Source organism: Trichoderma asperellum, chromosome 5 (assembly GCF_020647865.1).
Source record: "Trichoderma asperellum chromosome 5, complete sequence".
Lineage (NCBI taxonomy): Eukaryota > Fungi > Ascomycota > Sordariomycetes > Hypocreales > Hypocreaceae > Trichoderma > Trichoderma asperellum.
Genome location: NC_089419.1, coordinates 2,512,914 through 2,536,889, shown reverse-complemented (window position 1 = coordinate 2,536,889; position 23,976 = coordinate 2,512,914). Strand labels below are relative to the sequence as shown.

Sequence of the window (23,976 nt, the reverse complement as noted above, 5' to 3'; positions counted from 1 at the left end):
GATAAGGTACCAGTCCGAGTTCCTATACTGCACACTTGACAAGTAGAGAAGATGCATCAACTTGGCTCAAGCAAGCAAGCATGCACAGCGAGCGACTGTATTGGCGAGGAACGCAACGCGGCAGAGATGGAGATGACAGTTCCACGCCGTCATCTCTCAACCCAGTCTCCAAATTCCGCGCTGGCCCAAGTGACGTATGCCGGCGACAAGCCCGCCGTACCTGCGGCCAGTCACGCTCTCGGCCATGTGCTCCGCCGTAATCGTTATGCATCGCTTGCTGCACCCCTAGAAGGGTCTGGAGCGGTCCCAGATTCGAACGTTGGCCTGCTGATGCTGCCACTACCGAGACTCTCCAAATCTCCTAGTCTCCTAGTCTCCTAGTCTCCTAGCACTTCTACTGCGCTGCTACTAACAGCACTAGCGCCTGTGGCACTCGCTTCCCCCAGATCTGGTCGGAAGGCAATGAGATGGCCGCAGTAATACGGAGCGAAGCCGGAGCCGGACTGTATTAAATCTTGATGGTCGCGGTACTAGAGGTTGCGCAAGCACAGGTACAGTGTAGCAATACAGTACGTACTGCTACTATACCAGGTAGACATGGCTGCGCTATCCATCATCAATCGGCCGGTTCCAGCAAATCGCCGCATCCAAGACGGTGTTCAACCCCAAAGCACGAACATACACAAATCCTCGCATATACCGTAATAATACCCAGTACCACCTCCTTCGTCACTTGTCAATCACTCAATTTTTCACACAAGGTGCACAAAGTACATCACTCGGAAATAGATATACTCGGGCACACCAAAACAAAAAGATAATAAACCGGCCATGCAGTCCGATCCCGACGTTTTTTTTATATTTCTATTACCCCTTCGTATCCACTCCGTTCCGCCTCTTTTATCGCCCCGTGCTAGAACTTTTTTTTTCCCTTCCCTGGCCAGCAGATGCGTTACACTTTCTATGACTAAAGACTTATCCAATCTTTTCCCCTTCTCCTCCTCTTTCTTCTCCTCATTTTCGTAAATATATTTAGGCCCCCTTTGTCCCGCTGTCCGTAGACCGAGTTCTGCTGCATTGCCTCTTGTCTTATAACACGGCCGGCTGGACCACTTTTCCCAGTACCACACACTACCTACTACTAACAACCCACCCACTTCAACTCTTTTTTTTTTTTTCCTTATCTGGGGTATACAAGGGTACTTTGCTTTCATCAAGCCAAAAGTCTGATAAGAACCTTCAAGTCTTCACCACCTCGTTTTAACTCCATTCTGATTCATAAATTCTTTTCTCAGACCCATTTCTTTTTTGCTTTTGACACCTCTTCAATTTTTTTTTTTTTTTCATAACAGAAACTCTCATTCCATACATATAAATGCTCATGTCTCCCGCCGCCGTCACGGATCTGCCTCCGGTCAACGCCGGCCTCCCCGAGTCCCGCGTCCTCATCATCGGCACCGGAGGCACAATATGCATGCAGGAAGGCCCCGATGGCCTCGCGCCCAGCGACGGCTTCTTGGAGAGCGCCATGGCGCCCAGGACCGTGTTTAATGACAATTCAGAGCCAAGTGGTGAGTATAAATCTTTGCATCATATGAGACTTACATCTCATCTCACATACACAAGTCTCATACATACATACATACATACATACATACATACATACATACATACATACATACATACATACATGTAGACTTATATCAGATACAAGCAAATAAGACCAAGAGATGAGAATCCTCAGCTAACATCAAATCATCAAGTCAAACTCCAAGCCCGCCGCAACGGCCAGCTCATCCAGCTCGACTCCCTCAGAACCCCCCCAACCGCCTACCAGCGCCACATCCGCTACTCCGTCATGGAGTTCAACCCGCTCCTCGACTCCAGCAACATCTCCGCCGCCGACTGGGCCGCAATGGCCACCGCCGTCCAGGAAAACTACCACCTCTTCGACGGCTTCGTCATCCTCCACGGCACCGACTCCCTCGCCTACACGGCCTCGGCCCTGTCCTTCATGATGGCCAACCTGGGCAAGCCCGTCATCCTGACCGGGTCGCAGGCGCCCATCTTCGCCCTCCAGTCTGACGCCGTCGACAACCTTCTGGGCTCGCTCATCATCGCCGGCACCTTTGTCATCCCCGAGGTCTGCCTCTTCTTCCGCGACAAGCTGTATCGCGGCAACCGCACCACCAAAGTCTCCGCCACCTCCTTCGAGGCCTTTGCCAGCCCCAACTGCGAGCCCCTGGCCAAGGTAAACGGCCTCGGCATCAGCGTCAACTGGCCGCTGGTCCTTCGTCCCACCACCATTGCCGAGTTCAAGGTCTTCAAGCACCTCGACACCACGCACGTCGCCTGTCTGCGCGTCTTCCCCGGCATCAAGCCCGAGATGGTCGACGCCGTCCTCCATCTGCCCGACCTCCGCGGCATTATCCTCGAGACCTTCGGCATGGGCAACATCCCCGGTGGTGTTGACGGCCGCCTCATGGAAGCCATCCGCTCCGCCGTCGAGCGAGGCATCATCGTCGTAAACGTCAGCCAGTGCGTCAACGGCTTCGTCTCCCCCGTCTACGCACCCGGAACCAAGCTCGGCCGCCTGGGCGTCATCTTCGGCCTCGATCTCACCGCTGAGGCCGCCCTCGCCAAGCTCTCGCACCTCATCGCCCTCCCCAACCTCACCCAGAAGGACATCGCCAGCGAGTTCTCGCGCTCTCTCCGCGGCGAGATGACCGAGATTGCGCACCAGAGCTTCTCCCACCCGACAAAGCCCATCGACTGCAGCTCTCGCCTCACCCCCATGGAGTCTGCCTTCACGGCGCTCGGCTACGCCATCCAAAACGGAGAGATCCAGGTCGTCAAGGATCTCCTCGACGGTGACGGCAACCAGCTCCTCAAGACGGCCGACTATGCAGGCAACACCGCCGTCCATCTCGCCGCCGTATCAGGCAACTCCGAAATCATGCTCGAGCTCCTGAAGCGCGGTGCGAGCGTGCACCAGCGCAACAGGGCAGACAACTCGCCTCTGTTCCTAGCGACGCTGTCGGGAAAAGACGACTGCGCCAAGCTTCTCAAGACGGCAGGCGCCCATCTTTCCGTCGAGGAGATTGAGAGGGGGCCCCTGGCCAAGTATCGTCGAGAGCGCGAAGTGCCAGCGAATGAAGGAGAGCCCCATTCCATTTCCTTTGCTTGAACGTCTAAGCCTTAACGTGAAAAGAGCAAAAAGCGAATTTAAAGGGGTAAGGGGCCCTACGAGACTCCAAACATGCATGGCTGGCCCGAGACCACCCCTAGAATTTTAATGACAGAATATGATCGGATTACATAGAGCGATGAACATAACAGGATGGTTAAAAATGAGGTTGACTTATGACATTAACGAGCGCGATTAGCGTACGCATCTTGGTTTTAACAAATAACTCACTGAGAGGAAAAGGACAAGATAAACTAAGAGGAACTTCCCAGGGGTGGGTAATTGGTATGTTAGAGGGAACAGCTGAAGTAACACCTTGGGAGGATGAGAGCATTTGGAAATGTAATACTTAAAAGGCATATATTTCTGAGTGCCAAACTATATTCTATCTTATACAGTCACGCAAACCAAGAGATTAGTATGATTAATCTCCAACTTACTACTTGATTTGATAATAATACAATAGCTGTGCTACAGACCTTGAGAACAACAAATAGCCGTCAGAGCCAATGCTAGAGACCACTTCAATCCAAGTATGCTCTTTGTATTGATACTGTATCAAAACAAATGTCATCCATCATTCATCTGCATCATGCGTCGCCACATGCATCCTGGAAACGAGAGAAGGAAGAGGTTAAAAATTTCGACATATAAAAAAAGGAAAACGCCCATCGCCTCAAGACAAGCCATCAATCACACCAAAGTGATTGATGGGTATGGCATGAAACAGGATATACTAGACTCCTAGAGCCATTTCGTAAGTCTTCACACAGCTGCATATGTCCTCGACGCGAATTTAGCTTGTATACTGTTGCGCTTAACGAAGGAAAAGGTCCCCAACGCCGTTTCTCAAGGCCCTTGTTCTATCCGGATGATCGAAGCCAAGATAGTCATCCTCGGATGAGGCTATGTTCCATAACTCGTCGTCTACATTGTATTTTGTGGTTAGTTGATTTCACCAAAAAATTGTCCGGTTATAGTGCACACGAACCATCATTAAGATACTGTGGTTTTGAATAGTTTGCCCGTCTGGCAATGGCAAATTTGATCTTTTCGAAACTCTTGCCTTTGATGCCAGTTCTTTTCTCTAGTCTCTTCTTCGTATCGGCAAATTTCTCGCCCTAATCATGACATTAGTAAAATGGAAAAAAGGGAGAAACATGGTGTACAATAAAACAGAAAGTTGATAGATGCATACCTCGATGAGTAGGAACTTGAAAGGAACACCGTGGACTCTGTTGACTTCATTTTGAAAGTGGAAAACATGAATGAAGTTGTTATCATCAGCCGTTCTCTCCTCTTCCGGAACTCTTTCAGCAAAGATTTGGGTGTACTCGTTCAGGTTTAGGACGGATTGATCGCGAGCGGGCTCACGATAGAATCTGTTAGAACTTGTTTCGTACACCCGTATTCTTCCGCCTTCCGCCTCATCGGCGATCTTGGCCTTCTTAATCAGAGCTTGTATCAAGTCTTCGATAGTTCCCGTTTTTGATACGAGCAAGTCAAGTTGGTCCTAAAGTAGCAAAGTTAAATTAGTCGGGCTTGGCTCCAAATACTATCGTAATAGCTTGCTGCTGCGTATATACCTCTTTGGTGATGCCTTCGCTCAGCCACGTGAGCTTGATGTTCTTCTTGGTATCCAGCTCAGCTAAGCTCATTTCTAGCACCTCAAAGTAGAAAGCATCACTTCGTTGAGTCGCATTCAACGTATTTGAGCCCAAGGGGTTCAAGATCTGCCGCAGTGTTGGGTTTGTACCCCGTCTTACAGGAGCCTTGGGGTTGTTTGTGCTTGAGTTCACCGTCCAGAGCCGGATGTGTGTCGAAGGGGCCTTTAGGTGCGCGCCGACTCGGTCAGACAAAACATCATAAGTAATCTTTGAGTTGAGAACGAGCTCGAATGGGGGGTATTGTGTCTGGTCAGATCTAGTTGGATGAGCGTGGAATTTTACGGTTCGCTTATGCTCAAGGAAGTCGTAGTATTCGCGAGCATCTTCAACGCGGTCAAATGATTTATTTCTAAGGGAGCAGTCAGTCAAAATTATAAAGAGAATAAGTTGTGCACATTCGGTTGAAAAGAGAACGTACGTGTCTTGAGATGCCTTGTCGGAAGCGCGCGCACTCTCTGGTTTCTTGTCAGAGACACGTTGGAAGCAGACAATGTCACCATCCTGAAGTTCGGCAGCTTTGAGGGTCTGCTTGCCCTTGAGAGGCTCAATCATGGTCGGTTTAATTTCCTAATGCGAGTATCATGGGTTAGTCTGCTTTCAAGAACCATCTGGCAAATCGAGAGAATGTTCGCGTACCTCCCACATTAACAGCTTCTCATCAGAGGGTAGCTTCTCTCCCCAGCCCATCTTCTGGAGAATCATAGGAACAAGTTCATCGACCCTTCGCTCTTTGCTGATATAGATGTGGCCTACGCCTTCCAGCGTTTGCTTCTCTACATCGAAATTCTTCAGTAGCAATAAAATGGTATCGTTCTTCACAACAACGCCGTTTGGCTGGCTCTGGTACGATGCCCAGATAGGTTCGCCGTTTTCGTTGACGTCGGCTGCAACCTCTGCCCAAACGCGCAGACTAGTGTCTCTGTGAGCAGCGGAGCGAGAAAACACCTCCTCAACGGTTGGTCGGAGATCCATGATTGGCTGATCCGGTCGAATTGTTTTATTTTGGCGGTTAACCATCAGCCACAGCCTGACACGAGCCGGATCTTGGCCCATGTCGGCAGCAACCTGAGCGACAAATTCGTGCATCGGCATAGCTCGGCGAATGCGGTACAGCTTGGGTGAAGCAGGGTCGGTCTCAGAGATGGGGTCGAAGACGCAAAGGTCGGTGCCTCCGTACTTTGCAAAGGTGTCGTTTGTAATCACCTTGGCCATCATAAACAGGTGGGCCTCCTTTTGCTCGCGTCGACGAGCCTCTCTCATGGCATTTTCTTCTTCAAATTTAATCTCTGGAGCGTGAAATTCCCGTTAGCGAATCAACCCATGTGTCAGCGTTGGTGTTGCAAACTACTTACGCAGGTGTGCAGGAGTATCTTCCTTGGTAACTGGACATAGGACCTTGTCGAGCCGAGTTTGACGGATATACACCAACATGTAAGCACTGTTCTGGCGCATGATAGGCGCCTTCTTTTGAAGGGGCGCTCTGAGGTAGCCGTTGGATGCTCTGTATTCTCCACCATAGTTCTCCTCCAAGACCTCCCGAGAAGTAGCCTTTGTGACTTTATCATCGTCGTATTTGTAGAACCAGCCATCCTTTGATGGTTTGATAAATGCATAATAATGTCCGGCGTTCAAGTCGCCACTGTGGACGAGGACTCCATGTAGCTGGTAGATCCAAGGTTCAGAACGGTCGGCGTCCTCTACGAGGTAAGGGGCGGCGTCAAAAATGTCGGGAAACTCGTAGCGATCATTGATCTTCATCATCATATCTCTTTGGATGTCATATTCGAACCGTTTGAGTTGAAGATGCAGCACGTCGGGGAAGCTGTTGAAGATGACGCCCTTGTTGGCGTCCTGTAACTTGTGCTCATCGCCTGCAAAATACTGGTTCTCGCCGTCCATCTTCTCGACCTGGATGTAGTCCTGGAAACTCTCCAAAAGGTTCTTGTTGCCACTAACGTTGAGCTGAATATCCCAGAAATCCTCAATGCGTTTTGATTCGTAGTCTACATTTATGCAAGAAATGTAAGTCTTGATCTTACCACTGAAGAGCTCAGGCAGTACGTTTTCAGCCTTGGTACCCTTCATCTTCTCCTCCATGCGTTCCATGAGCTTTCGTGACAGCTCTTGCACATCTTGCTGCTCAAATATGTGCCTCGTCTCCCAACCAAATGATTTTGTTAATTCATTCGTGCTAACAGCTTGTTCGGATGTCTGCAATTGATAAAACAGCCTCTGTAAAGTGTATGCAGAATTCTGCATGTTCTCATCATTTTCGGTTGGGATTTCGTAAATGGCCTGCATGAGAGCATACCAGAGTTAGCAATTATCCTCCCTTAAACGAAAAAAAAAAAAAAAGGGAAAGGATGAAAAGGAGTGAACGGACTTTTCTGAAGGCGTTTGTAAAATATAGCGACTGGAGAAGAGAGTTGAGGTAGCAGGTAGCGCCTTGGTTCTTTAGACCAACATATCCCGTTTCTTTCTTTGAATCGTAGTTGGCAAAGTTGTGCCATAGCACACCAGTCTCGTCTTCAACAAAGCGGACGTAAGCTGTGATGTTAGCGGTGTCACTCTCGACTAGCGGCCGACTATCGCCTTCCCATGGCACATTGAACATCCTCCTGATCTCAACGAAGCGAGTGAAGCCCCAATCCCCTTCTTCTTTAGTGAAGCGATGATGTGCTGCGTGGTTGACATATAGGCTAGGGTCATTAGGGTTCCAAAGTACCAGGCCAAACTGCACGCAGCAACTCCAATTCTCGGGGATGGCATCGGGCTCGAATCCATGCTCCAGGTAGATGGAACATTGGTCAGTGTTGTTTCCGTGGGGAAACAGAAGGATGCGCCTGGATGTAGGAGGGCCAGTTAGCTGGAGAGAGAGAAACGGGAAAAGGAAATATAGGAAGAAAGGCAAGAAAGGCAAGAAAAACGCACCATGGGAAGCCACCTGCTTGGAAAATAGGGCCATGTTCTCTCTTGCCGAGACTTCGCCAGTTCTCTACGGTCCATGTATGTACAAAGTCTTCAAGGATTTTGGGTTCGTCGAGTAGCGGCGGGAGAACAATTTCTTTCATGGCTTCATCTATAGTGGGGTAAAGAGCTATATCAGTGAAACAGTCCTTTCCAAATATGAGGGAAGAAGATGGACAGAGTTGTAGAATTTGTATGGCCGATAGATGGTCTCTCGATGGCTGGGAGGATACGCACAGTCGTTGGCCAAAGGCAGGTCTTGTAGTTGATCAGCTTCGTGTTCGAGGCCGCCATCTGGGCTGATGATGGCCACAGACTCTTTCTCGGGGGCATTGGGAGCACCGACATAGTCGTCTGTGTCCACGACCATGTCGTTTGGTGAAGGAATGTTGTAGCTCTGTTTGCGAGGCGGATCGTTAGCTCGGCTTCGATATGGGAGCCCGGGTTGGCGGGCTTCGTCCTCGGACGTCATGGTGGGGATCAGATTCAGCAGAGGTGGAGTGAGTGTAGAGAGTTCAATGGAAGCAGCGGGGCGAGGTGGTCGAGCATGGATCTGGACGGGCGTCGATGGCGAGGGCTCGGAGTGATCGGAGAGCGGCAGAGCGTGCAGAACCTGCTCAGCTATGGCTTTTAAGATGCTGCAGCTCTCACTCACGTCGATCAAGGCGATGCTGAAAATGTAGGCGGGCGATGCACAGATAACGGCTGCTGTGGTCGACCGAACGGCCAAAGATCGATGCTGGCTGGTAGCAAGAGACAAGATCGAGGACTGGACAGGGGATAATGCAGTGGAAGAGAAGAGGTTGAACGCAAGGATGGAAATGGCGACAGAGCAGCAAAGGGCAAGGGCAGAGCTAAAGCCGCAGCCAGAGCCTGAGCTGAAGATGAAAATGTGAAAAGCAACCAAGGCCAAAGTGAAGATGCAGAGGGCAGACGAAGACGAAGACGCAGACGCAGACGCAGAAGCAGATGCAGCGATGATATGCTGATGACGATGTCGAGGTCGATGACGATGACGACGATGACGACTGACGGCCAGAGCCTTGTGCGCAATTGCGAAGCCGCGGGATGGACGAAGCCGACTGGGCCTGGACTTGACGACAATGTGAAGCAAGACTCAAGAGAGACGTACCATGACTTCAGAAGAGGCCAACCTGAGGGCCAGGAACGTGCAGGAGCTCCAGCTGTTGCAAAGCGCTGGCGGGGTGCAGGGCTTGGAGATGGGAGCCGAAGAAGGCGCGCGTGTGTGGCGGCAGTCGACCGTGCTGACGGATTTTTTTTGGGGGAGTCGCAGCGGGAGCAACGGCAGCAGCCTCAGCGGGGGGCTATAACGCGGTGGCCGCCTGTATGGACTGTGCTAATGGTCGGAGACACAGATACAGACGGGATTTTGTTATTGGACCGCACGGAGAATGAGGACGGAAGAAGCAAGAAAAAATTATGAAAAACGAGCACAGCGCCGCAGTGTCTTATTGGCCAGGTCTTAGTAACCAAAAAAGTTGCACAGCGAGGCGGGTAGCTGTGGCGGCATGGATAAGAGGCGGACAAAGAATGGAGCTTGAGTTGCAAGCCAGCAACTATACGCTGGCGATGGGTTTGTCAAGAAATAAGAGAGAAGATGCAGGTTTGGCCAGTAGTAATAGAGTTCTAGCTTCCTGTTTATAGCATTTATTTCTCCTTCTTGTTTTGGAGCTCAGCGAACTCTTTCTGGCAACTTGGTCGGGAACCAAGATTCTTCTGTGGAGCAGCGGCGAAGTAATACTGCAGCACTAGGTACTACAGTAGGTATGCATACCCAAGGTGCACAGAGCTGCAAAGGCTGGGACAGGTTTTGGCGACGTTAACAGCCTTTTGCTAGGAGAGTTTTTAGTGGCGGTGCTGGCTTTGTGGCCGCGGCTCCATTCTTTTGTTATGGAGGGGCTCCAGCAATGGAAAGAGGCTGCAGCAAATGAGTGGGTGTGGGTGGAGGAGGGGAACAAGATTGAAAGCTTGGAGGAAAAGCAGGCTCGGGTCAGTTTGCAGCACTTGGACGTATATCAAGATGTATATAAATATACGTGTGTAAATAGAAAGAGTTTGCTGTTTAATTGGATATTCTACTTTCAATTTTAAACTGCCGAGTTCTTTGCGTTCGTCGAAGCCATGAGCTTTGATAGCCCGTACTATGCTTAGCAGTGCAGATAGATGCCTACTAGGTACTAAGGTAGTTAAGCTTCTCGACGATAGTGATGATCGATAATGCTGCTGCGCCGCCACTTGGAGCTGTGTTCGATAGGCAAAGACCTGCACATGCCCCGCCAGCCCATCAAGATCCCGCGGCATCCACCCGCAAGAGCCGAGTACAGTTCTAACAGCCATGCCGAGCTACCCCACCTCGTGCTTACCTGAGCATCGACAGACAATCTTGCTTGTCTTAGCATATACCTCTGGGGACGTACATAACGTATATACATGCCTACACAAAGCAGTGTAATGGAGAAAAGAGGGGATCCTGATATGTGTAAGGTATAGTAGTGGCCAGATGGCGCCATGAGTGAGTCAATGTAGCTTGGCAGCATTACAGAAGAGCTTCTCCCGGCCAAACAGAGTCCAAAATAGGTACCATACTAGAAATATGAATCACGCCTGATGCTGCGTTATGTAGTATAAGCGAATGGTACGGCACGGAACAGGTGCTCATGTGCTCTTTGCGTGTGCGGCATTGCAGCAGCAGCGTTTGCATTGATAAATTCACCTTAAGCTTTGCTATAAAATTCTTCGTTTCATATTTAGTGGTGCGTGCTGCTTTATTTATTTATCCTTTTTTTTTTTTTTTTTTTTTTTTTTTTTTTTTTTTTTTTGGCTTTTTCTTGCATGGTTTGCCATGATTTAATTCCTTTTTGTCTTTGTTTCGCAGAGCCCTTTGTAGACGCCCGTGGCGTAGTGCTGCAGGTACAGCAAAAGCAAACCTCAAACTCTCAATTGGCTCACAAAACGCTAGCAGCAGCAGGCAAGCTCCCTAGCACGTCCTAGATCCAGGCATTCGCTTGGCCATATAAACACCCGAACTTCCCCATCTACTCCTCTCGTCCAGCCTCTAATCGCCACCAGCCCTTTGCAATATTCATACAAGACTGGAAATCCTGTAAATGACCTCAATCCATCACCAGCAGCGCCTGCAATTCTCATCTGCCCAGCTTTCTGCCTACGCCCACTCGGAGCCGATACCGCAGTCTGTGGGGCCTGAATGACCAGGATTTAGGCTGACCAAATGTCAAGCATCTGATCTACCGGCACATGCTTCGGAGAACAGGTTTCCAAAGGGCGTTTTGACTTGAGACAGCAAAAAAAAAAAAGAACAAGATCCCGTTTTCTAAATTCCTCTCCATATTCATCCCCATATTCTCGTCTGCTTTTGCGCTTCTGTCCCGCGCCTCATCACTTTTCGCCGCCGCAATCGCTCGCTGCCCCAGCATCGTCACCGGCGTCATCACCTCCACTAAAGATTCCCTCCAGTGCTTGTATGGAACCGTGGGCATGTTGTCCGTAGCACTGCGCTGCCATAGCAGACGATGTCGACCTCCCAACTGCTCGGCCCTGGCGGCATCTTGCAGCTTGAATAATGCGATTCCGCGAACGGCCTTTACAAATCCAGCTTCTCCTGTCAAGATACAGTCAAGAAATGCGGCCCAAGCAAACGGCACGTGGCGCCCGGTTTCTGTGTTGGACGAGTAAGCCCTACCATGAACTGCCATCTCATATCGCCAGACTTCTCTGGCGATATGATTCGCGCTACACATATATTCAACCAAGCTCTACCGTATGCGCTAACCAAAGCTATTGCTGCTGTGTTATAGATGGGTTGCAAAGGAGGCGCGCCCAATCAGCTTGCGCCAACTGATGGTCTTTGGACGTTCCTTGACCGAGTCGCGATTGATAAGCTCTGCCAACTATGTGCGCACCGAGCTTCCAGTCAGGTATGTTGTTACCACGAGCTTTTGTTTTGCTACCTGTACCTGACAAGGTGCTGATCATGGCGAGTGCTGCATACAGAATAGCGCATCGCATCCGCGACATGCAGAAGCTCCCCTACGTCGTCGTAACGAACCGACACATCGAAGAAGTCTACAAGCTCTATTACAATGCATTCGACACATTCCGCAAGTACAAAGAGATCAAAACGCTGGAAGACAATGAGAAATTCTGCGCCGTCATCACCCAGAACCTCAAGGGCCACCTGACCGTCATCCCAAAGCTCGCAATGGGCATACTCGAGTGCGGCGGCCTGATGGACCCAAAAGAGCTGGACCACTTCATGAACGTCATACTCCGATCGGTAAGCTAGATTGATATTTATTTTACTCCCTCATATGCTGTGACGACCACCAAAGCTCACCTTTTCCCTACCAGCGCATTTCTAGACGGGTCATCGCAGAGCAGCACCTCTCCCTCACCGAAACCTTCCACTCTGCCTACTTCTCCCCCGGCGCCAAACTCTCCGAATCCGACTTTATCGGCGAGGTCTTCATAAAATGCTACGCCAAAGACGTCATTAGCCGCTGCGCCAAAGCCGTCACCCAGCTCGCTCACACCACAAACGGCCCCGACGTGCAAGTTCCCGAGGTCAAAATCGACGGCCACCTCAACGCGAGCTTCCCCTACATCCTTAGCCACCTCGAATACATTGTCGGCGAGCTCTTGCGCAACTCCGTCCAGGCCGTCATCGAGCACCACCAGAAACAGCCCGACCACGCCTCTTTCCCGCCTCCGCCCATCGAAGTTACAATCTGCGAAGCCCAGGAGCACGTCATTATCCGCATATCTGACCGTGGCGGCGGCATCCCCCGCGAGGAACTCCCTTACCTCTGGTCCTTCAGCAAGGGCCCCCAAAGCCAGAAGCGCCTCAAGAACCTTGGCCAGGTGCCCCGAATGGCCGCCACCATGCAGGAGCTGCACGTCACCGACGAGCTAGGCCGAGCAGACCTCAAGGCGCCCACGTACCTAGGTTCATTATCAAGCCTCACCAGCCGGCCCCCTAATTTGCGCCTCGGTATGGGCCTTCCCCTGAGCCGCGTTTACGCCGAGTACTGGGCTGGCTCGTTGAACCTACACAGCTTAGAAGGGTACGGCGTCGACGCTTTCCTGCAGATTTCGAGGCTAGGAAATAAGAACGAGCAGCTCACGACAAGAGCTAGCATGGACGCTGTTTAGGCGATTTTTCTTTCATTTTCTCTTGATTTGCTCTTGAATTGCGTTTCTTCTTATACCGGGCAGTTTGGATATCTGGAAAGAGGCAGAGGGGGGGAAGGGTTTCAAGCAGGCGGGCGATATGGATAATGAAGGTTTCTGTGTTTTGGTCTTAATTCTTCTTGTGGACTTTATTCTGTTAGGTATCATAGTAACTACCGATTCATTCTATCGGAGTTGGCAAGGAGTTTTGGCTGGATCTTTTGTACGTCTTTTGTCCGTTGCCGGATCCATCAGATGGGATGGGGCATGTCCGACAATCACTTTTAGGAGTATACCTTGTAGTTTCTTTTGTATTCAACGCGCATAGTGGTTGCCATATTAAACTGGTATCTCAACTGACTCAATTACATAAGACTAGAAAATGTGCCTAACTGTCTGAAATAGGAGGTGCTCAAATAAAAGAGGAATAAAATAGGGCTACATTATCAAAACTTCTGGCACTCTCTCCCTTCTCGCTGATTTTGGGCAACAAACCATAAAATGTTGCTCTGTTCCACCGTCAAAGTCACAGGGGATAATCGCCGTGACAGTTTTAGCACCAGAACCGAAGGGAGACAAAAAAAAATAGAAACCTTCAACCTCAACAACTCATCAAAAAAAAGTCGCCTCGCCCCTTCCCGTGGCAATAGCCGCTTAGAATATGCATGAAAAAAAGTGCCACCGTAGTGGCCTTCAATACGCGGCGCCTTTACCCTCAAAATCTGAAAACGAGAGTGAGGCAGACCGATGGAACCCGAGATCATGATACTCCAATGCCAGCATGGTTTGGTTGAAAAGCTAGCATTAGATAATTTATCGGCGACCGTGGCTTCGGACGGCATTTCCTTGCATGGCCTCAAGCTCGTTCTCCAGCTGCTTGATCTGGGCGTGGGTCTGCTCGAGATCCTTATTGAGACGATCACGCTCAGCAATGAGCTTCTGTTCCCATTGTCGGAAGCGCTGCTCCTCGACCTTGACCTGCTCAGTGAATCGCTTTCGCAGAGCCTCCTCCTCTTCCTTGAACTTGGGGTTGTCGAGCTTCCGGGGTCGAGCCTCGCCGAATTTGCGAGTCTCCATCTGCTGTGCTCGGTAGGCCTCATAGTGAAGCTCCTCAGTGGTGTGGATAAGGTCGAGCATGTGGGTGCGGATCAGGATGGATCGCAGCTTCTTGAAGTCGCAGTGGTCTTCGTTCTCGACCTCGGCAACACCCCAAGAGTACTGACGACCCTTGACGATGCGGCCATCGCTGGTCTTGACGTCCTTCTCAGAGCCGATAACGGCAAACGGCATAGCGGCCATAAGGCTACGCGCGTGCTGGGCAGCAGCCTCATCATCCTCCTCGATGGGGGGCTGGTAGATCTTGATGTTCTGGGCCTCGATGACGCTCACAATCTGGAATACGTTAGAAATTTGTGCGTAGAAAGTGCATGGCTTATCATATTCATTCATACCCTCTGCTTGAACTTGGCCAGGTCAGCTGGGCTGAGAGTATCAGCCTTGGCAATCACGGGGATCAGGTTGACTCGTGAGCAGAGGCGCTTCATAACCTCGATATCCAGAGGCTTCAGGGTGTGGCCGGTAGGGCGGATGAAGTACAGGCAGGCATGAACACGCAGATCAATCTTGTCCTGACGGCGGGGCTGTTGCTCCTGAAGCATGTAAGACTCGTGCTGGTCGTCGAGGAACTCGATGATGGGCTGCCAAGAATCGCGGTTGTTGACATAGTCACCGAAGCCGGGGGTGTCAATGACAGTCAATCGAACTAGAGGGAGTCAAAAAACAGGTTTAGCACATCATCTGGCACCAAACGCAGAGTCTCCTTTAATTAGGCAGCTAGCCCTTACCCTTGAAGAACTTCTCCTCGAGTTCGGCCTTGGTAATCTCAATCTCGACGGTCTTGTCGACCTGCTTCTGGTGTCTGCGCTTGTGATCGGCGTAGTTCTTGATGGTCGTGGAGAAGAGGGTGTTGATGAAGGTGGTCTTGCCCAGGCCAGACTCGCCAGCAACCTGGAGATTAGAGTGGGCGTGTTAGTTACTCAGGAACACAGCTAGCCACGTCGTGCTGAGGCCACACCGTGAACGCGTTTGTCGACGGCAAAAATAAAGGGACAATCGCGTACCATGATGGTGAAGCCAGCACCGCGCTTGGCGACAATCTTGTGTCGCTGGTTGGGCAGATTGGCAATGCCAATCGGTGAGGCGCTCTCAGCAGCTGCGGGAGCCATCTTGCACACGTGGAGGGGCTACGAATTGGGTGTCTTGGGCGAATATGGAGGAGGAACCAGCGAGAAGGCGGAGGCAGACGATGGCAGCTGCAGCAATGGGAGCAAAAACGGAGACAGGAGGAAGATATTCACAAGTGGCCGTTGGCGCTGCTCAAGCAAAACAGAGTGGAGGTTCCAACTTGCTGAGCTTGAACTTTCAGGGGATAGAAGGGGTTGAGGCGGTCGTATCCCCCAATTTTCCACACCTTAGAATTGCCCAGGGGCTGGGCGCTGCTGATTGGCCTGGGGGCAGCTCTTGGCTGATTGGGCTTAGCGGGTTGGTGCGACCGACTGGGGGGCACAGAGCAGGCGCGGAGCGAGGCAGGAGCAAAAGGCGGGCGGTCTCCTTTTCTCTGCCATTTGCGTGAAAGTGAAGTGAGCAGTTCGTGTTAACGGAGCATGGAGCGGGCAGGACCAGGCCATGGGCTAAGCAGGTACCGAGTACACCACGCTGTTGGTCTATATGGTGCGTTGAGCTACTGCAGCACCGCTACCGGTTTAGTAGCTGGTACCCGCCCGGACTGGGTAGATTAGATGAGGTGGTCAATGCGTTTCAAAGCACCGTCGTACCATAAGTACCTAGGCGTAAACGCTAAGGAGCGGAATAAAATATCTGCCGGCGGTTCTAAATTCAATCGCTTTTACTGCGCTTGGCTTGCTGTGGGAAAAAAAAATCACAATGGGTCCGTATCGATAAGAAAGTCGCAGCTTGATTTTTTGATGCGACTGCGGCGAACGCTGAAAGAGCTTCACATCATCATATAAGTCCACAAGATCATGGCAAGTGGCCGACAATGAAGACCGATTTTAGGGTAAGATTTTGTCATACAGCTTTGAAATTCAGACTGCCAAGCCCCGATTTTGCCCAATTGTCGATTATACCGATCCAATTTGCAACTTCAATGTCCAAACAGATTCCGGATCAAGTGCTGATTGTGAGGCTTCCTAGTTTTCCAATTTGCTGGGCACTGTCTACTGCCAGGGCAACTTGGTGTTCAGCCCAGATGGCACCCATCTCTTTTCACCCGTCGGCAATCGCGTGACCATCTTTGACCTGGTAAAGTATGTCTTGTCGGCGCATTCTACTAAAGCACACCTGTCGTTGAGCTGGATGGCTAACTTGATACAACAGCAACAAGTCCCATACCCTGCCCTTCGCACATCGCAAGAACATTGCTCGAATCGGCCTCTCCCCCCGCGGAAATCTCCTTCTCACCGTTGACGATGAGGGTCATGCGATCCTGACCAACGTTCCCCGCCGCGTATCCATCTATCACTTCTCCTTCCGGTCGCAGGTCACAGCGCTCTCATTCTCGCCTTCAGGTAGATATTTTGTCGTGGGCTTGGGCCGAAAACTCGAAGTCTGGCACGTGCCTTCAACCCCAGATACAAACGCCGAAGGAGAGCTTGAATTCGCCCCCTTCGTAAAGCGCCGCACCTACACCGGCCACTTCGACTCGGTGCAGCATATCGAGTGGTCTAGCGACTCCCGATTTTTCCTAACAGCCTCTAAAGATTTGACGGCAAGGATATGGAGCGTTGAGCCCGAAGAGGGTTTCGTTCCCACCATTCTTGGTGGCCATAAGCAAAACGTTATTGGTGCTTGGTTTTCCGCTGACCAGGAGACTATTTATACGGTCAGCAAGGATGGTGCGGTCTTCAACTGGAAATACGTCAAACCGCTCAACTCTGTAAAGCAAGACGACCGTATGGAGGATGATGACGATAACGACGATGATTCAGACATGAGATGGCGCATTGTTGAGCGACACTACTTTATGCAAGGTAGCGCGCATGTGCGATGTGCCTTTTTCCACGCGGAAACTAACCTCTTGGTGGCTGGCATGTCCAATGGTCTCTTCAGCCTTTACGAAATGCCCGACTTCAACAACATTCATAAGCTCAGCATCTCCCAGAGTGATGTTGACTTTGTGACGATCAACCAGAGCGGAGAGTGGCTGGCCTTTGGTGCCTCAAAGCTGGGACAGTTGTTGGTCTGGGAGTGGCAGTCTGAATCCTACATTCTCAAACAGCAGGGTCATTTTGACTCAATAAACTCTCTCGTTTACTCCCCGGATGGACAGCGAATCATTACCACGGCTGATGATGGCAAGATCAAAGTATGGGATATTGAGTCTGGCTTTTGTATCGTCACATTCACGGAGCACACTAGTGCCGTTACGGCTTGCGAGTTTGCCAAGAAGGGAAATGTACTATTCACATCGAGTCTTGACGGCTCAGTCAGGGCGTGGGATCTGATCAGATATCGAAATTTCCGCACCTTTACGGCCCCAACAAGGCTGTCCTTCACATGCATGTCTGTTGACCCCAGCGGCGAAGTCGTTGCAGCAGGATCACTGGACTCATTTGATATCCACATCTGGTCTGTACAGACCGGTCAGCTCCTTGATCGGTTAGCAGGGCACGACGGTCCCGTATCTGCTTTAGCCTTTACACCAAATGGCAACTCCCTAGTTAGCGGTAGCTGGGACAGAACTGCACGGATCTGGTCGATCTTTGACAGAACTCAGACAAGTGAACCGTTACAGCTTCAGGCTGATATTCTCGACATTGCCGTTCGACCGGATTCCCTTCAGCTGGCCGTTTCAACGATTGATGGCCAGCTGACTTTCTGGTCAATATCAGAGGCTGAGCAGACTGCGGGTCTCGATGGTCGCAGGGACGTGTCTGGCGGACGTAAATCATCAGACAGAAGAACTGCTGCCAATATCGGCGGCAACAAAAGCTTTAGCACAATTCGCTATAGCACAGACGGAAGCTGCCTGTTGGCCGGTGGAAACAGCAAATATATCTGCCTGTACTCTGTATCGACTATGGTACTACTGAAGAAGTTTACAGTTAGCGTGAACTTGTCTCTATCCGGAACTCAAGAGTTCCTCAACAGCAAGTATCTAACGGAAGCCGGAGCCATGGACGATATTGACATGCAAGGAGAGGCATCCGACCGCGAAGACCGGGTCGATGCAAGCCTGCCTGGTTCGAAGCGTGGGGGAGATCCATCCGCTAGAAAGCGGAAGCCTCAAGTTCGCGTTACAGGAGTCGCCTTTTCGCCTGCCGGATCCGCCTTTTGCGCTGCTTCTACAGAAGGTCTTCTTATCTATAGCTTGGACCACACTCTACAGTTTGATCCATTTGATCTTAACATTGAGATCACGCCTGCTTCGACTTTAGCAGTACTGGAAAACGAAAAGGACTACCTCAAAGCGTTGGTGATGGCATTCCGACTAAACGAAGCTGGCCTCATCAAGAGAGTTTTCCAAGCGGTACCCCCGGCCGACATTCCCCTCGTCGTGTCCGATATCCCCATTGTGTATGTCCCAAGACTCCTCCGCTTCGTCGCTGCCCAGACGGAAGAATCTCCTCACATCGAATTCTGCCTGCTGTGGATCAAGTCGCTGGTCGATAAGCACGGTGCTTGGCTTACTGCCAACCGTGGCAAGGTAGATGTCGAGCTGCGAGTGGTCTCACGAGCAGTGGTGAAGATGAGGGATGAGATCAGGAGGTTGGCTGACGAGAACGTGTACATGGTGGATTACCTGTTGGGTCAGGCTGATAATAATAAGGATGAAGAGAATGGTAATGGCAATGCGACCCTGACCAGTGCACAGCAGAAGACCATTGACGCGGTCATGAACGGCACGGCGGAGTCAGGCGGCGAGTCTGACGAGGATGGCGAAGAAGAGTGGATGGGAATGGATTGAACTCTTGAATTTTGTTCTTGAATAGGAAGCACAACTGGGTTATTTACAAGACTAGACTACATAAAAATATAAAAGATATCCTAAAGTCGCGCGCCGGTATTGTTGGCTCTAAAAGCTCACGTTTTTTTCGTCATCAGCATCCTGAGGCTCTCCATTCCTCTCCATTTCTTCTTCTTCTTCTTCTTCTTCTTCTTCATATTTGGTGCAAAAGGATTAATTTCGTCTTTACCTTTCCTTGGGCACATTTACCCAGGCCTCTTCAAACCCAGCAGATCTCACCCACAAGGCGGGCTCTTGCGGGCCTTCCGTGCCCTGCAGCAGAATCTGATGAACCTTCAACCACGTCTCGTCGTCCGCGATGCGAATCCACGGCCTACCGGCATACTTTCGAGACAGCTCCTGAGCAATCAGTAGTGCTCGGACGACCTTAATGGTATGTCCATCGTCAATGATCTCGTGAAACCGCGGGAGCAGGTCAGCCGGCTTTGTGGCGAAGCTAGAATCTTGCTTTGGAACAAAGGACTTGATGGCGTCAAGGCGAAGCGGTGGGCATCCTCGAGCGATGTACTGGATGAGATCGAGGCGGATTTTCCATTCGAGAATGCGGACCTTTTGATAGTCACGGAGCCAGGGGAAGGACAAGAGGGTGACGAAGAAGGGGATCGAGTTGAGGTGGTGACTAACGTAGACTTCTTGTGAGCAAATAAAGGGGGGAAGGGGGGGGAAGATGCCAGAAGGGTCAGACTCACATCAAGAAGAAGTCAAACTTGGGTTTGTTCGGCTGGTGAAACGCCGCCGCAGCAGCGACATAGGCGCACGAGTGAACCATCTCAGCCAGCCTCTCATCCAACTCATCCTCATGCACCTTGACCTGCTTCACAAACTCCAGGGCCTCATCAGGAGCACGAACAAAGATGCCGTCGTAAATCTTGTTCTTGTCGTCGAACCGCGCGCTCGTGGCGAGCTTCTCGCTGAATTGCCCAACAGACTCAAAGAGCTCCGGCAAGCTGGTCGTGTGTGCAGAGGCAGTGGCGGCTTGCTCGGCTTTGGTGAGGAACCCGCCCACGCGGTTCTCGTGGACGGCAGCTTGGGCGAGGCCTTCGGCTATGATGGCGGGTTGCTGCCATTCGATGCCGTACATGAGTTGGATGAGGGGATGGAGGAAGCCTGGTCTGTTAGCTACTTGTAATGACTTTATTGAGAGCAGCGTAGATTTTCTTTTCTCTCCTTTTTTTCTTTCTTTTTAAGCAAGACAATCATAGAAATGATATACGTACCAGCAAAGAGACGGCCAAAGATGGCTTCGCTCCTCTCATCTCCCTTAAAGACATACTCCAAAAGGACCTTTTCCCATCCCTTTGCCTCAATTTCATCTTGAAAGAATCTCAGAAAGTCAGGGTAATATTTCCCCTTTGAAAGGTAAGGGCAGCCTTCCGTCCACCCTTTCTTGAGCTCCTCGACGACGCCGGAGTGGGTGTCCATGGCTTTGATTTGGTACGAGTGGTTTTCGGCATACGCCTCTTCGAGGGTGCTGGGAGAGGCGCCGGTGGCGTAGAGAGTGAGGAGGGAGTGAACGATCTGGTGATGTTCTATTAGTTTTTTTTTTTTTTCTTTTTGGTTAAAATTTTCAGTGCATGGTTGAGTGTTCATCGCAAGATGCATAGTTCATCTCACTGGTGATAAAGGCAGTTAGGCTGCATGAAGCAACAGCGCGGGCGTACATGATTGTGAAAGCCCTCCGCATTAAAGAATACATGGTGGCTCTACATTTCAAATTAGTTGCCATATTTTTATGTAAATATACATTTGAAGAGATTAAAAACAAAGAGGAAGAAGAATACCTCGAGATCCTTTTGCAACAGCTCAGACACCTTCGCTGCAGACTCATCTGTCTGCTTCCACTTCAACAACCCCGTATCGCTCGCGGGAACGCGAATCTGCCACGGCGTCGCCATTGTCGAAGCAAGACGGGCTCGAATTGAAAGAGGTAAAATAGCTTGATGCCGTCGAATTAAATATCTCAAATTATGTCCCAGCACCTGTAAAAACCCAGCTTGTCGTGGCGTAGTTGATCGCAGTGCGGATGCGGCCAGTGCCATGTTCGTCAGGCAAAGCGGGCACAGGCTGGGCAATTTATACGATACCGCTGCATCAGACAGACGCTAACGTGCCCTTGTGCATCACCAGCTACCAATCCAAAGGTCGATGTTGCAACCAAAGACCAGCAAGAGGTTGCATCTCCAAAAAGCTGACAAATTTCGTGCAAAAAGCTGACAGATTGACTCTGTTCGCGTGTGGGATACTCTCGGACTTCCGATGATGGCCGTTTGAGTTGGCGATCTTACATGGTTCTGAAGTTGGGCCGCGGATTGGCTGCGGTGGTGTGAAAAATGGGGTTCAACGTCGGCTCGGCACTTTTTGGGACCTCATGGGAAAGGCGAACTGCGAGACGGGACAGTGTAAGGACAAGAATGATGGCGTGTGGTGGATTGGTTTTGGGAATTTGGGGTATGAAATGTCACATTTACATCATACTGCAAGCTAGGTAAGCATATCTTGGAGATCTTGGAGATGGAGTTAGATCCGACGCCAAACGCCAGTAGCCGCAAGAGCTAAAGCATGTTCAATGCAGGCTCTGTTTACAACAGTGAAGATGAGCACATGTAGATGAGAAGAGAATCAGAGAAGATTGCCAGAGAACAAAACTCTTTGTGATATCATTGTCTACTTATAGTATATTTTTGCCAATCTCAATCCAAGATCAAGGAGTAAAAATCGAGAGCTCCATGCCCACTTCCCAATCCCATCAGTCCACCGGTTTTTTAATCCTTTCCAGAAATCGTCATCATGAATATATAAATTTTTTTTAAATCCCGTAACCAACAGCTGTATATAGCCTTGTTGATAGAGAGCAGGGGTGTTATGTTGTATAAAGAAAATGCTTTTGAGGGGATATTTTTTTCAAAAAAAGAGAAATCGTTAAATCATCAGTGAGAACCTTTAAGCCTTGCGCTTCTTGGAGGGCTGGGCGTCTTCCTCGCCCTCATCCATCTCCTCGTCAGACTCAAAGTCGATGTCGCTCATGGCATCTTGCTCTTGGGCAGCCACTGTTGAGTTTAGTCTTAGCGCTGGTCCTCATTCATCGTCTGATTCCTCCGAAGAATTCTCAGAGGCGTGAATGTACTCACAGAAGTACTTGATGGCACCGGGCCAGAGATCCTCAGCGATGCAGACGGCAAGGTCGTCGGCGGTGGGGAAAATCTCCATCTCGTACTCGTCATCCTCATCGTCCTCATCCTCATCATCCTCGTCGGGAATCTCCTTGCCCTCCTTGCGGAGCTTGCGCTTCTCCTCCTCCTCCTTGAGGGCAGCCTGGTTCTCCTCCTCGGTGATGCTGAGGCCACGGAAACCGAACCAGGCAAAGAAGCTGACGCCGTCAAGGCCGGTGCTCTCCATCTGGGACTTGAGCTTCTTCTTGGCCTCGGTGTCATCGCCCTTGCCGGCCTTGTCGTCCTCCCAGACCTGGTAGACGAGGTCCAGCATGCCGCTGGTCAGGTCCTTGTCGGCCTTCCAGTTGATCTTGACAGGCTCGCTGACGAGGCCCGCCCAGCCATCCTTGTTGCGGCGCCACCAGAACTTCTTCTCGAGAACCTTGTTCTCAAAGTACTCGTTCTCGCTGAACTCGAACTTGATGGCAATGCTGCGAGGGTCGCCGTTGGGAAGCTCGAATCGCTCAACAGACAGGTTGACCAGAGAGCTCAGCAGGACGGCAGAGTCAGTTGGCTGAACATACTCGTCGATATCCGGGGGAGCCTGCTCGAAGACCAGGGGCCAGAAGTTGGGGATCTCTGCAACGACCTTGGCGCGCTTGGCGTACAGGTCCTTGGTGAGCTTAGCCTGCTGGCGGACTGTGCATTTGTTAGCACTCTACAGCTTTGAGAGAATGTTTTCAAGAAAGAGATAAAAAATCTCTCCTCTTCCCTGTTCCGTTCTCACGTGAATTAAGCAGCGAGAGAAATTCGGGGAAAGGGAACCAGGGTGGCCTGATGGCGCTGCTCATTTACGGACTGCGCAATTCCAGCTGGAAACGACAGAATGAAGCATGCTCAACGGCTCGCTACCAGAGGAAAAGGATGAAGAGTGTAGCTCTGGGTTGATTAGTGGTGGTGGCAGAACTTACGGAGCTCGAGCTCAACCTGCTCGAAATCATCCTCGAGATCCTCGAGCTGCTCGTAGGAGATGGGGTTGTCAATGTTCTCGGCAGACATCTTGACGATTATGCGTGGCGACTGAAATGTGAAGTAGGAGAGAAGAGAGAAGAATGCGTGATGCAGAAAGGAGATTTGTTGAGGAGGGGGAGCTTGTTGCCTCTTTATACGGTGGAACTAGCTACCCAGATGACGTTGATTGGGCAAGGGGAGAAAATTTTCTCTCGTCCACGGAGGCACAAAATATGTGGAGGGCCGTAAACAATCAAACAAATCAATGCAGGCAGAGCTTGTGTATGTAAGAGAAAAAAAAAACCGATGTCGACTCAGTCAAGGAGGAGCTTGCAGATGGAAATTTTGCGTAGCGGTACCTTGCCTAGCACTTGGCAACTGGCGCGCTGGATCCCTGTATTGCAGGCGTGCTTGGGCCCGAAACGGCAAAAGCGGGAGCCACTAAGCCCGCTGTAGATTGGCGGAGGGTCCACTGAGTCAAAGCTCTTGCAGCGAAGGGTCCACTGAACGCCGCTCGAAAAAAAAAAATTGAGATGGAGAGCCTGAAGGAAAAAAAAAGTTGGGGGGGCGATTGGTACTTGAGAAGAGCATACGATTTGTATGGCAGCAGGAGGTCACCGAAAGTTTAGGCATCACGCTCCACTTTGGATGTGCATAAAGTGGAAGAGGAGAAGCAAAAAGAAGGAGAGCTAGAATTAGAAGTGGTAGCTTGCTCCAGATACGGCCAGCAAAACGCCACCC

General features: G+C 50.7%; 7 protein-coding genes across 10 annotated transcripts; 3 read left to right on the top strand and 4 right to left on the bottom strand.

Annotated features, from left to right (window-relative positions):
• Positions 1–1,240: 1,240 nt before the first annotated feature.
• TrAFT101_008985 (uncharacterized protein) lies at positions 1,241–3,658 on the top strand. The gene is made up of 2 exons (XM_066128488.1): positions 1,241–1,571; positions 1,764–3,658. The coding sequence occupies exons 1-2, from the start codon at positions 1,376–1,378 to the stop codon at positions 3,185–3,187; spliced, it is 1,620 nt and encodes a 539-aa protein (XP_065984608.1). The 5' UTR covers positions 1,241–1,375; the 3' UTR covers positions 3,188–3,658.
• On the bottom strand, positions 3,550–9,453 carry TrAFT101_008984 (uncharacterized protein). Of its 2 annotated transcripts, XM_066128487.1 has the most exons (11): positions 8,954–9,438; positions 8,059–8,218; positions 7,786–7,933; positions 7,238–7,697; positions 6,207–7,149; positions 5,491–6,140; positions 5,273–5,421; positions 4,774–5,203; positions 4,386–4,700; positions 4,179–4,308; positions 3,558–4,114 (listed from the first exon to the last, which is right to left on the bottom strand). In XM_066128487.1, exons 1-11 carry the CDS (start codon positions 8,954–8,956, stop codon positions 4,005–4,007), a joined length of 3,498 nt encoding a protein of 1,165 aa, XP_065984607.1. In that variant the 5' UTR covers positions 8,957–9,438; the 3' UTR covers positions 3,558–4,004. The 2 variants fall into 2 exon arrangements, with proteins under 2 accessions (XP_024755113.2, XP_065984607.1); XM_024901432.2 differs by having other exon boundaries at positions 3,550–4,114; positions 8,059–9,453.
• A 1,286-nt stretch (positions 9,454–10,739) lies between these two features.
• On the top strand, positions 10,740–13,418 carry TrAFT101_008983 (uncharacterized protein). The gene is made up of 4 exons (XM_024904786.2): positions 10,740–11,531; positions 11,658–11,777; positions 11,854–12,136; positions 12,211–13,418. Exons 1-4 carry the CDS (start codon positions 11,338–11,340, stop codon positions 13,009–13,011), a joined length of 1,398 nt encoding a protein of 465 aa, XP_024755111.1. The 5' UTR covers positions 10,740–11,337; the 3' UTR covers positions 13,012–13,418.
• Positions 13,348–15,627, bottom strand: SPN4 (Septin spn4). The gene is made up of 4 exons (XM_024904628.2): positions 15,150–15,627; positions 14,874–15,036; positions 14,481–14,791; positions 13,348–14,421 (listed from the first exon to the last, which is right to left on the bottom strand). Exons 1-4 carry the CDS (start codon positions 15,252–15,254, stop codon positions 13,843–13,845), a joined length of 1,158 nt encoding a protein of 385 aa, XP_024755110.1. The 5' UTR covers positions 15,255–15,627; the 3' UTR covers positions 13,348–13,842.
• A 403-nt stretch (positions 15,628–16,030) lies between these two features.
• TrAFT101_008981 (uncharacterized protein) lies at positions 16,031–19,134 on the top strand. The gene is made up of 3 exons (XM_024909070.2): positions 16,031–16,105; positions 16,243–16,355; positions 16,426–19,134. Exons 1-3 carry the CDS (start codon positions 16,088–16,090, stop codon positions 19,013–19,015), a joined length of 2,721 nt encoding a protein of 906 aa, XP_024755109.1. The 5' UTR covers positions 16,031–16,087; the 3' UTR covers positions 19,016–19,134.
• On the bottom strand, positions 19,011–21,497 carry TrAFT101_008980 (uncharacterized protein). Of its 2 annotated transcripts, XM_024909069.2 has the most exons (5): positions 20,857–21,497; positions 20,737–20,778; positions 20,293–20,593; positions 19,765–20,182; positions 19,011–19,694 (listed from the first exon to the last, which is right to left on the bottom strand). In XM_024909069.2, exons 1-5 carry the CDS (start codon positions 21,112–21,114, stop codon positions 19,241–19,243), a joined length of 1,473 nt encoding a protein of 490 aa, XP_024755108.1. In that variant the 5' UTR covers positions 21,115–21,497; the 3' UTR covers positions 19,011–19,240. The 2 variants fall into 2 exon arrangements, with proteins under 2 accessions (XP_024755108.1, XP_065984606.1); XM_066128486.1 differs by having other exon boundaries at positions 20,293–20,778.
• Positions 21,498–21,706: 209 nt separating this feature from the next.
• On the bottom strand, positions 21,707–23,860 carry TrAFT101_008979 (uncharacterized protein). Of its 2 annotated transcripts, XM_066128485.1 has the most exons (3): positions 23,196–23,860; positions 22,204–22,923; positions 21,707–22,122 (listed from the first exon to the last, which is right to left on the bottom strand). In XM_066128485.1, exons 1-3 carry the CDS (start codon positions 23,281–23,283, stop codon positions 22,016–22,018), a joined length of 915 nt encoding a protein of 304 aa, XP_065984605.1. In that variant the 5' UTR covers positions 23,284–23,860; the 3' UTR covers positions 21,707–22,015. The 2 variants fall into 2 exon arrangements, with proteins under 2 accessions (XP_065984605.1, XP_024755107.1); XM_024904785.2 differs by having other exon boundaries at positions 21,707–22,923.
• Between the last annotated feature and the right edge of the window lie 116 nt (positions 23,861–23,976).